The sequence below is a fragment of the Hypanus sabinus genome, chromosome 5 (assembly GCF_030144855.1).
Source record: "Hypanus sabinus isolate sHypSab1 chromosome 5, sHypSab1.hap1, whole genome shotgun sequence".
Lineage (NCBI taxonomy): Eukaryota > Metazoa > Chordata > Chondrichthyes > Myliobatiformes > Dasyatidae > Hypanus > Hypanus sabinus.
The window spans coordinates 34020513-34033100 of NC_082710.1; the positions used below are offsets into that span (position 1 = coordinate 34020513).

The 12588-nt window shown below is 40.0% G+C and overlaps 1 protein-coding gene across 6 annotated transcripts in view; it reads right to left on the minus strand.

Annotated features, from left to right (window-relative positions):
• Window positions 1–12588, minus strand: part of LOC132394047 (putative leucine-rich repeat-containing protein DDB_G0290503) — a 97419-nt gene that overhangs the window by 23618 nt on the left and 61213 nt on the right. For all 6 annotated transcript variants that reach the window (XR_009512150.1, XR_009512151.1, XM_059969704.1 and 3 more), the window contains exons 6-11: window positions 10549–10746; window positions 8812–8922; window positions 2649–2770; window positions 2262–2354; window positions 1884–2006; window positions 297–377 (exon numbers count right to left, since the gene is read on the minus strand). Coding sequence is in view for 4 of the 6 variants with exons in the window: in XM_059969704.1 (XP_059825687.1) it covers window positions 297–377; window positions 1884–2006; window positions 2262–2354; window positions 2649–2770; window positions 8812–8922; window positions 10549–10746 (728 nt within the window). In the remaining 2 variants the exon portion in view is untranslated. The remainder of the gene's footprint in view (window positions 1–296; window positions 378–1883; window positions 2007–2261; window positions 2355–2648; window positions 2771–8811; window positions 8923–10548; window positions 10747–12588) is intronic.

Here is a 12588-nt window from a genome sequence, read left to right on the forward strand (position 1 = left end):
CTTTCAGATTTTATTCAGCCATCCTTATTCATTCATCTATCCATCAAGAATGGCAGATTTAACATGTTTCGTTATCCCTGATGTCAACAATATCATTGAATTCCCCAGTTCCTTTGTCCCTCAATTGGTCAACAAGTCATATAAGTAAGAACAGGAATGAAAAAATTGGAAAATGATTTTTATTGGATTTTGATTTTGTGGTTAAGTTCTGTGTGTGGTCAGGAGCCTGATAAAAGGTAATTCGTAAACTGTCATTCTCTGCTGACATTTTGCAATAGCTTTCAAGCACATTTTACCTTTTGATATTCCCATTTTTCAAGTTCTTGCTTAGCTTGGATCTGTTCTTGGATGAGTTGGTTATTTTCATTCTTTAAATGCTAGAATTATTCAATAAAACAACAGATTAATAAATATATTTTAGTATGATGATCAAAGTCAGCTTTGCAGCAGAAAAACTTCAAAGCTGTGTTCTGACTAAATGTGCCCTGAATGTACAGCTGGAATAAACAGGGTGACTGGGAAGTCATCAGTTTGCTTATTACCGGGATAAGCAATAAATACCGTGCCAAAGTCATGGGATAAACTTGACAGGGATCATGGTTTAGATCTGGAGTTTACGTAGAACATAGTGCAGCACAGTGTGGACAATTCACCAGACAAATTGCACCAACTTATATAAACATACTCAATGATCACTTTAACACTTCTCTCCTAAACTAGAATCTAACCCTAACCCTCCATTTTTCTTACATCTGCAGTATATCCCTATCTCTTAAATGTCCCTAGTACCTCTGCCAGCACTTCTGACAGTGTGTTCCAAGCACATATCAATCTCTGTGTAAAAAAGAAAACTACTTTTAATGTTTCCCCTAAACCTTTTTCCTCACACTTTAAACAGGTGTCCTCTGGTATTGACCACTGTCACCCTGGGAAAAAGTTACTGGTTGTCCACTTCATCTACGCTTGTCATAATTTTATACATCTTAGTGAAGTTGACTCTCATCCTAAGAAAATGAATGTATGACAAAGGCAGGAAATTGCAGCTGAAGTTACACTTTCACAAACAAGAACCAGAGACAACTGATGGTTGCTGTTCTTTCCACACATTGACTTCACAGCCAACATCACCCACCCAAGAAGCAACAGAAATAATCTTATACATCTCAGAAAGTTGACTCTCACCCTCCTTCACTCCAAAGAGAAAAGCCCTTGCTCGTTCAACTTTTCCTCATAAATCAGGTTAAGTTAATGAGATGAGGTGGACGAGTGCATGTAGGTCAGAAGGACAGCTACTGAATGTAGGCAAATAGGTAACACAAAGTACACTGCAGATGCTGTGGTCAAATCAACACGTACGAACAAGCTGCCCGACCTGCTGAGTTCATCCAGCTTGTTTGCACGTGTAGGCAGATAGGTGATTGTTAGGACAGTAGGTGTGAGGTTTGGGGACATAAGCAACAAAGTCATGATGAGATCAAATGCTTCGAAAGCCTTTTAAGGACTTCCTTGGTCGTTGGTATTCTAACAGCAGACAAAGATCAGACCACCTACACCTAGCACTGAATTGTAGGCCTCAATCCTGCATTAATGTGCAAGATTTATGCTAGAGTTTTATCTGGGCATAATTTTGAACCTGACTTCAAACTATCCATTACATGCTAAATGTTATCACCTGACATTGCTAGAGGTCTCTTCCATCCATATGAAAGACCTGCACCAAATTCCCTTAAATGCATTTTCTGTTAAACGCAGAATACTCAGTTGCATTTTACAAGAGATTTTTAAATTAAAAATTTGCTTGTACTATGAATAAATCATTGGGCAAGATCGTTGTTTTTTTGGGACCTTACTTTACAGATCCATATATTTTTCTAATAGTTTACCTGTACCAGATCTTCCCAATATTTGTTATTCTTTTTTATGTGCTCTTGATATGCTTTCAGAACTTCTTTAAAAATGGTCATCTTATCTCTGTGTTGCTTTTGAAGCTTCAGGATGCTCTGTTCCTGCGAGTCAGGTAAAACAAATTATTCAATGAGCCCAAAATTTAATTCTAAACTCTAAACTCTCAGCAATTTGTAAAAAAACAGAATACTAAATATTTCTTTGCAGCAATGCAGAATGACCACTACCAATACATGGGAGGCATCAGGAATGGTAATTTCTTTAACAATTCTTAGAAGTTGCATGCATCACAGTGAATATATATTAGTTAGGAAATACTTCAGTTCTAAGAGCATTATCAGCTTTGCATCTTGTACCTTCTTTTCCTTTTCTGGAGTGTGTAAACTTTCCTCCATTTCACAGATGTGCTTTATATACTTGTTTCTCAATTGATGCATATCCTCTACTACCTGGAGATAGGAAAAAATGAAGAGGCTTTCACTGTTACTTTATATATAGAACACAGCTTATTAAGTTGCAGTTTCTGATGGATGGGTTGAAGTAAAATAGGGGTCTTGAGACAATGACAGATTAGTTAATTAATCAATTTAACAAAAATACTTTCTTATTAACCACTGTCAATCATTGTTCTTCGGATGATTTCAGTTTTTAAATCAGCGTCAATCAGAAATGGTACCAATACTTCGTTATGTTATTGAATCCCAGGTAAAATGTAACAAAGTTGAGTAATGTGTTTCTTTTACCTTGGCAATGTGAAACCTGGCACTTTCATATGGAATGTAAGCCTTTGCCTCCGGCATGTGGTCTTCAGAAGTTCTTCCAATCCTTTCTCTTTTCTTCCGTTGTGAAAAGGAAGTGAGGATGACTTTGGTTGAAGTACACAAAATGAATATAAGTCAGCACAAAACCTGAATGCAGCGTTCACTCCTGCATCTACTCTCTTATTCAGAACGTTGGCAGAATGGCCAATGTTATGAATACCACAACATTCAACAGCCATATAATTGGAAAAAAGCTTTATCCATTGTGATTATTTTAATAATTACTCTGAGCCCAGCTTCACTGATTTGATGCAGCTCCTATCAACCCAGTTAGTTTAATGTTACGTGCATTGTTCACATGTGATCATTTCAAAGTTTTTTTGACACCATTTCTAATCCTGCTGGTTGGATAAGCCACAGATAAAGTAACCTTTAATCTCTTTAGCAATAGTCAGTAAGAAGTAAGAGAGCAAAGAGGAGGAGATGATGAAATTGCTGACCCGGTAGTTTCTAAGGGAAATAATAAATAAAGGATGAGAATGTGTGGTTGGTAAAAAGGAGTGAGAGAAATAACAATAGCATGGTCAATACGGGATGCAAGGGTAGAAAATAAATTAATGTGTTACAAGGGCAGGAAATTGCAATTGAAGGTTACATTTTCAGTAAAAAGAACCAGTGACAACTGACGATTGCTGTTCTTTCCACACATTGCCTTCACAGCAAACATCACCCACCCAAGAAGCAACACAAAAATATAATGAAGATGAAAACAAAGACAGAAAGAAAAGAGGAGGTCAGGGACTGACATGTTGGAACGGGAATGGGTATAGGAATTAAAATGGTTGGCCACCAGCAAGTTCCACTTTTTGTGGATGGAGTGGAGGTGCTTGACAACATGGTGCTCCAGTTTACTTCTAGTTTCTCCACTGTAATGGAGACCAAACCAGAAGCAGTGTATACAATAGGCAGCCCCAACAGATTCACAGCTGAAGTGTTGCCTCACCTGAAAGGATAGTTTGGAGCCCTGAATGGAGATGTGGGAGATGCTGAATGGGTAGGTGTAGAATATCTTTCACATGCAGGGGTATGAGCCAGAAGGGAGAGAGATCAGTGGGAAGGGATGAATGGACAAGAGAATCATGGTGGAGTGATCCCTATGGGAAATGGAGAGTGGAGGGGAGCAGGGAGTAAAGATGTGTTTGGTGGTAGGATCCCATTGAAGATGGTTGAAGTTGTGGAGAATTATGTGTTGGATGCAGAGGCTCCTGATGTTATAGGTGAGGACAAGAGGAACCCTACCTCAGTTAAGGTGGCAGGAAGATGGGGTGAACGAGGATATCTGGGAAATGGAGGAGATGAGGGTGAAGGCAGCATCAGTGGTAGAAGAAGGGAAACCCTGTTCTTTGGAAGAAAGACGAAATCTCTGATCTCCTGGAAAGGAATGTCACATCCTAGGGGCAGATACAGTGGAGACGAAGGAACTGAGAAAAGGGAATAGCATATTTACAGGTGACAAGGTGGAAAGAGATATAGTCAAGATAATCATGGGAATCATTAGGTATATAAAAAATATCAGTAGCTGGATTGTTTCCAGAGATGGAGACAGAGAGATCAGGAAAGGGGAGTGAGAGGGATCAGAAATGGACCAAATGAATTTAAGGGCAGGCTGAGAGTTGGAGGCAAAGTTGATAAACTTAGCATCGGTGCCCGAAGCAGCACCAATACTGTCATCAATATAGTGCTTTGAATTTTTTCAATGATTTTAAGTTCCCTGGCCCCCACTGCCTTATTTTCACCATGGACGTCCAGTCCCTATATACCTCCATCCCCCACCAGGAAGGTCTCAAAGCTCTCCGCTTCTTTTTGGATTCCAGACCTAACCAGTTTCCCTCTACCACCACTCTGCTCCATCTAGCGGAATTAGTTCTTACTCTCAATAATTTCTCCTTTGGCTCCTCCCACTTCCTCCAAACCAAAGGTGAAGCCATGGGCACCCGCTTGGGTCCCAGCTATGCCTGCCTTTTTGTTGGCTTTGTGGAACAGTCCATGTTCCAAGCCTATATGGGTATCTGTCCCCCTCTTTTCCTTCGCTACATTGATGACTGCATTGGCGCCACCTCCTGCACGCATGCTGAGCTCGTTGACTTGATTAACTTTGCCCCCAACTTTCACCCTGCCCTCAAATTTACCTGGTCCATTTCCGACACCTCCCTCCACTTTCTTGATCTTTCTGTCTCCATCTCTGGAGACAGCCTATCTACTGATATCTACTATAAGCCTACAGACTCTCACAGCTTCCTGGACTATTCCTCTTCCCATCCTGTCTCTTGCAAAAATGCTATCCCCTTCTCACAATTCCTCCGTCTCTGCCGCATCTGCTCTCAGGATGAGGTTTTTCATTCCAGGACAAAGGAGCTGTCTTCCTTTTTTAAACAAAGGGGCTTCCCTTCCTCCACCATCAACTCTGCTCTCAAACACCTTTCTCCCATTTCCCGCACACCTGCCCTCACCCCCATCTGCCTGCCACCCCACTTGGGATAGAGTTCCCCTTGTCCTCACCTACCACCCCACCAGCCAACGTATAATTCTCTGTAACTTCTGTCACCTCCAACGGGATCCCACTACCAAGCACATCTTTCCCATCCCCCTCCCCTTCTGCTTTCCACAGGGATCGCTCCCTACGCGACTCCCTTGTCCATTCGTTCCCCCCAATCCCTTCCCACCGATCTCCCACCTGGCACTTATCCTTGTAAGCGGAACAAGTGCTACACCTACCCTTACACTTCCTCCCTCACCACCATTCAGGGCCCCAGACAGTCCTTCCAGGTGAGGCGATACTTCACCTGTGAGTCGGCTGGTGTGGTATACTGCATCTGGTGCTCCCGTAGTGGTCTTTTATATATTGGTGAGACCCAACGCAGACTGCGAGACCGTTTCGCTGAACATCTATGCTCTGTCCGCCAGAGAGCAGGATCTCCCAGTGGCCACACATATTAATTCCACGTCCCATTCCCATTCTGATATGTCTATCCATGGCCTCCTCTACCGTCAAGATGAAGCCACACTCAGGTTGGAGGAACAACACCTTATATACCGTCTGGGTAGCCTCCAATCTGATGGCATGAACGTTGACTTCTCTAACTTCTGTTAATGCCCCTCCTCCCCTTCTCACCCCATCCCTGATTTATTTATTTTTTCCCTCCCTCCCCCCTTTTTTTCCCTCTCTCTCTCTGCCCATCACTCTGCCTGCTCTCCCTCTGGTGCTCCCCTTCCCCTTTCTTTCTCCCTAGGCCTCCCGTCCCATGATCCTTTCCCTTCTCCAGCTCTGTATCCCTTTTGCCAATCACCTTTCCAGCTCTTAGCTTCACCCCTCCCCCTCCAGTCTTCTCCTATCATTTCACATTTCCCCCTCCCCCTCCTACTTACAAATCTCTTACTATCTTTTCTTTCAGTTAATCCTGATCTCGGCCCGAAATGTCGACAGTGCTTCTTCCTATAGCTGCTGCCTGCCCTGCTGTGTTTCATCATCATTTTGTGTGTGTTGCTTGAATTTCCAGCATCTGCAGATTTCCTCGTGTAGTGCAGAAAGTTTTTGGGAGTATACCAGGAAAGGCTTGGAACCTTTCAAGCCTTTGAAATAAAAAGGCAGGTAAAGATAGGACCCATGACTACCCCTTGAGTTTGGAGGAAGTGTGAAGCGCTGAAGGAGAAATTGTTGAGGGTGAGGACTAGTTCTGTGAGATGGAGGAGAGTAATGATGGAGTGGAACAGGTTGTGTCTTTTGTTGAGAAAGAAGCAGAAAGCTTTAGGGCCTCTTGGAGGGGAAGAGAAGTGTATAGGGACTGGACATCCATGTGAAAACAGACAGGGCCAGGGAATAGAAAGCTGTTGGGGCATTACCAGTTTGCTATATGCAACATCACAGAAGATGAACCAGTTAGTTGAAAGAGGGGAAAACGCATACTGAGCTCCACCAAACATTCGGATTATTTAATCCAGGACAATATTATTTGAGGAATAACTAACCACTATTGTGATTTCTTAACACATTAATTAGAGTCTGAGAGGAAGAAGAGTCACAGGAAAGTTTAAATGTACATCCCTACAGCAAATAAATAATTTAGATTGTCTGAATCATTTAGAAGCAAAGTGCTCTCATCAATATTCCTAATGTTTACTGAAAAAGTATCAGGACTGTGGAGAGCTGTCCGAACAAATAAGAGTAACTACTTTTTCACAGTGCTTTCAAGACAGTACTTTATTTCTAAGGATAATGTAGGGGGTGTTTTATTCTTGAGGATAAAATACAAATGAGGAACTCAAAATATACAAAGAAAGAGTGGGAAGCCTGCATTTCAAAAGGCAGTGACACAGGTAGTGGATATAGTCTAGTTCAAAGCAGGTAAAGTCCTCCCGACAACTGAGCCCATCTACAAGGAGCGCATTTACAGGAAAGCAGCATCCATCAGCAAGGACCCCCACCATCCCGGCCACACTCTCTTCTCACTGCTGCCATCAGGAAGAAGATACATGAGCCTCAGCACTCACACCACCTGGTTCAGGAACAGTTATTACCCCTTAACTATCAGGCTCTTGAACCAGAGTGGGTAACTTCACTCAACCCAACACAGTCCCAAAACATATGGACTCACTTTCAGGGATTCTTCAGCTCATCTCCTCAATATTTATTGCTTATTTTTATTTACTAATATTATCATTATTACTTCTTAAAGGCTTTTTCAATGAGATTTTAATATCTGATAGTCAGAGCTACTAAAATATATTTAAATAGTTTTAAAAATTAATTCTTATGTTCAGAAAATGTCAGTTCATTAGGAGTACAAATGTCTGACAGGATCATTCTGCAGAAGGGCAATAAAATTTTTAAATCATCTAGAAGTATGAAGCAGATGAAAGAATCTTTACAAATTAAATGCAACTTCCAAATAAGACCATAAGACATTGGAGCAGAATTAAACCATTTGGCACATTGAGTCTGCTCCACCATTCAATCACAGCTGATCCTTTTTTCCCCTTCTCAGCCTCATTCCCCAGCCTTCTTCCCACCCCCCCCCCCCCCCCGTAACCTTTGATGCCTTGGCCAAACAAAAACCTATCAATCTCCACCTTAAATACAGCTACGACCTGGCCTCTGCATCTGCCTGTGGTAACAAATTCCACAAATTCACTACCCTTTGGCTAAAGAAATATCTCTACATCTCTGTTCTAAATGGATGCCTCTCTATCCTTAGGCTGTGCACGCTTGTCAGTCTCCCCCACCACGGGAAACATCTTTTCCACATCTACTCTGTCCAAGCCTTTCAACATTTGAAAGGCTTCAATGAGATCCCCCCTCATCCTTCTAAATTCCAGCAAGTACAGGACCAGAGCCATCAAACGTTCCTCATATGATAAACCTTTCATTCCTGGAATCATCCTTGTGAACCTCCTCTGGATCCTCACCAATGCCAGCACATCTTTTCTTAGATGACGAGCCCAAAACTGTTCACAATACTCATGGTGAAGCCTCACCATTGAAGATGCCAAAATAAAGATACCAAGAACTTCTGTTTTCATAGTTGGAAATGTCACTTTAATGAATCCTATGTGGATATGTCATATGCCATAATGTTCATTCAATCAAAGCACACTTAAACAGAATTTTATGTCAAAATATCGGTGTGCAATGTCACTCTATTGATGTTTTAAAAACAATCAAATTCTTCTCTTGTTATATTTTATTCATCTTTCTCTTTTACTCCAATGTTCTGTTTTGTTACATTTTACTCAACTCAAACTAATGTTGAATTCATTTCTTTAAGCTACTTTTCTACTAAGCTCATTAATTGATTTTCCAGTGTTTTAATTACATAGTTACTGTTGTTTGCTCTGTTCACTTGGATCCCAGCTCTCCCATTTCTCTCCATGTGCCATCATCAACTATTAGCAACTTGGTCAAAGATACCCTGATTTGGAGATTGTGCTGGGAAGGCTAAGTAAAGGTAGTGTATATTCCTTCATGAGCTCTGCTCCAGAAATTCTATCTGTATCATTTAAGGTTCTTCTTCATTCATTGTCTGAATGACAAATTAAGCACACCGATAGTTAAAATGATATATGACTATCATGTACTGTATATTAGTACCTTCATTCAAGGTTGGATCATTTCTGTTCTGCATAGTTAGTTGTCTGAAGGGTAACAATTGCTTTATTCTCATACTCAGTCTCTTCATGAAGGATTCGTTGGCTGGTGTGACTGAAATTAAAAACTGTCTTGATATAAAATATAAAAATGATAATTTATCTTAAAAAATAAAGTTTATCAATGAAATATCAACTTTTGGATTATATGCTTCACACTTGAGACAAGTTCCAGAAAGTTGGAGTTTCATTCCTATGTTAGGAACATTCTCTGTTCTTAACCAACTCCTTGGATTGGTAATAAATATGAAGATAGGAGACTCGGACAGGATCGTTAAGCACCACCTGATGAATCGGTGTTACCCCTGGGAGTGGTTATTTTGCTTCTATTACTTAGTCATTCTCTTTAGCATCTTCTACCATGTTCTAATATCCTGCAGTTTTCCACCATTTCACTCCAGAATGTTTGTCTGAATACAAAGTCATATTTGGGTATCAAAGGAGGCCAAAGGTTCACATTCAATATAACATATTAGTGGTTAGTGTTTTACCTTTCTTTGCATTAATATGCATTTTAAGGTGCTATTTGAGTACTTGCATGGTGAACACCATCAAAATCCATGAATACAACAAAAACAGACCAATGATCTTTTGGCCCCAGGTTTACTCTAGTATCGGAGAATTTTCAGTATGAAAACAATTTGTAGTGCTTGTTAGATTGGATATTATTTGACTTGTCTGTTCATTCATTCAGTGATACAGCCTGGAATAAACCCTTCCTGACTTCAAGCCAGCAACACCCAACAAGCCCAATTTAACCCTAACCCAATCACGGGACAATTTACGATGATCGATTAACCTACCTGGTACGTCTTTGGACTGTGGGAGGAAATCAAAGCACACAGCACCCAGGAAAAACCTACACATTACAGAGGGCATCCGATGCACCAAGTTGTAATAGTGTTGCACCACCATGGCACCCATTTGTCCACTTTTATTGCCTTGACTGCATTTAAGATTTGTGGCGCCCATTAAATGCTAAGCCTTGTTGCTATTGTGGTCTGATGAAGAGAAGTACTTCACAGTTGGTACTAGGCCTCAGGTTCAGTCTCCTGATTCCTGGTCCCTGGACTATTTTGATATTAATTTAAATAATGGAAAATATAAACCAACAAATCTGGTTTTCCATCTAGCATGGTGAGTATATTCAACTGAATGGGTCTAGATCTTCTGAGAACTGAGATACAAGGTACATCTGTCCTTCCAAAGGATAATCAGAAGTCTGTGCTGGACTCCCAACTAAGTGGAGCAAAAAGTGGATGTGTAAACGTCTGACCTCTTGCACATGCGGTGCATCAATATGCAGGTACGGGAAGTTAAGTACAAGCTGACCCACAAGCAACACCCTGCTGGCAGTTCTCTTCCAAAAGGTCTGCAAAAGGTGAGTATGCATCAGGTAAATATTAAAGTATAGAGTTAAAATCTTGAACTCTCCACCGTTGTAAGCCGGTGAAGAACATCAAGCCTTTATAGATCCTCCACATTATTTAAGATCACAAGGCACAAATTAATTAAATTAAAGATTTATGTAACAGAAACAGATTTCCAGATTGATAGCTGGGTGGTGAACTTGAAAATTGACCTTATTTTAAGCAATGTCTTTCAGTTTAATCATAGCTAGGTTTTTATTACTCTCAAAATCTTCAATAATATCTTTACAATCATAACAAGATGTACTTACTTTGATCAGATTGTTCATCAATACTTGTGTTTTTAACGACACATGTGGAGTAATTATTAAGTTCATCCTTCATTTCTGATACACTTCCAGGCAGATCAATACTTTTAGATCCATTGTCTTCCAAGACAGAAATACTAGATTGGGAAATTTTCCTGCTTATTGAATAACCCAGTCCTAGAGCACTTCTTTCCCAAAGATCTGCAGGTAAAAACATTTCAGTCAGTAAATAGCACATCTCGTTATTAAGCTGTTGACTTTGCCATCTTTGCTGCTATATGTAATAATGTTATGGTGAAGCAATTCTTATAAGTGCTGCTCATCTTTCCTAAGTGTGCTTAATTAAACACTTTGAAGGGCAGAAATTTGGGAGAGCCCAATTTTGCCTGAATTCAAATCCACAGGGCCTTTCTCTGTCATATTTGCAAGTGAAGTTATAGGGAAGTTGTCAAATAATTAATGGAATATATGGAGAATTAGTACCATGTTCAAAGATGTGTGACAGGATGGAAGGAGCAGCTGGTGAAATCAATGCATGGTGCGAGGGAGAAGCTGTAAAAGAGCAGTTTTATTGTGGAATAGGTGCTTTCATAAATGTTTTGACAAACTTCCCAATTTGGAGTTCTCGAGACTTCCTTGGACTAATTTCAATCTTGGGAGAATTTTAATCTCACACTTAGGGCTAACTCTTGCTGAAATTGGTGGTCACAAAGGCTGTAGTTTGTTCTGATGATAAGAATATTCATCAAAATGCAGTCTTTTCCACTGTGTAGTCTAAGCATTTGTAAAATTGCAACATAACTTCCCAACTTTTATTTTCCATACCCTGCCTTATGAAGGGAAGCATGCAGATTGCCTTCTTCACCACCTTATCTTCTTACCTTGCCATTTTCAGGATACTATAGACTTAAACCCTAACAGACAAAAATCAAGTTAAGTCACTCATCTATTATTTTCTTCTTTAGTTTGGTTGGAATAACCATTCTGTGGGTCCACCTGAAGCAAACTTCATTCAAGGAAGCTGGTGACTATGGTTGAAGTAGGACAATGAGTTATGCACTGTACATTCAGCACCCTTTCTCTTCTCTTTGGCTGTAACATTGTCTGCCACAATAACAAGGAAATCACCACCACTAAGTTGCTGGTCGAAAATTATTGCTCATGGGTGCCTTTATTTTAAAAAATAATCAGACAGAAATGAATTTCATTATTGCATGTGTAAAACTGACACAATACACCTTGTTGATTTTGGTGCCAATATGTCAGAAAGTGGCTTGTGTTTTGTAGCCACCATAAAAGACATAGTCAACAAAAGCTGTTGGAACTTGTTTGCTTCAAGTAATATTATCAAAACCTCTTATATAATCAGATCAAAACTTTGTTGACTTTTGTTTAGAGTTATGCAATAGCTGCATGGAGACATTGTCCATGACTTCTGATTGCTCCAATTCTGTAACAGTACATTATTTTAAAGTCAACCTTAATGTTCCATGAGCAGCATAATGAACACATAATTATCATGATTGAGTTCATTTTGCTGAATTTGAACACACTTTGTTCATGAACACTTTTTTCAGCAAATATAGCAGCCATTGCACAGCATTATCTTCTAAAGTAAATATGACTTCTAAAATAAATGTGAGTTAACACATTTATGGGTGTCCACTATCTGGAGTTTTATCATTTGCAAGCCTTATATATCAACCTCAAGGCCTGAAAAGGCAATTGCCTTTGGTTAATCTGCATGCATGATGCACTTCAGATGTACATTATATTGATGTACCCTGTACAGACATCATTCAAGTTAGTCAGGAGATCCAGTTCTGTGCTCATTGGGCTAAGCTAGCTACTCTGTACAATAATTTTTGAGCTTTTGGAGAATTTGATTCGCAGTGACTCAAAATATTTTCAGACCCTGTAGAATATATTTGATTAGTTTGTGTGTATAACCATGAGGAAATGCCATTACATGTGAAAGGTTCACCAATTAAGTTGCTGGAAGTGTGGGCCATTTACTTTAACAGATTGATAAAGCTACTGTTA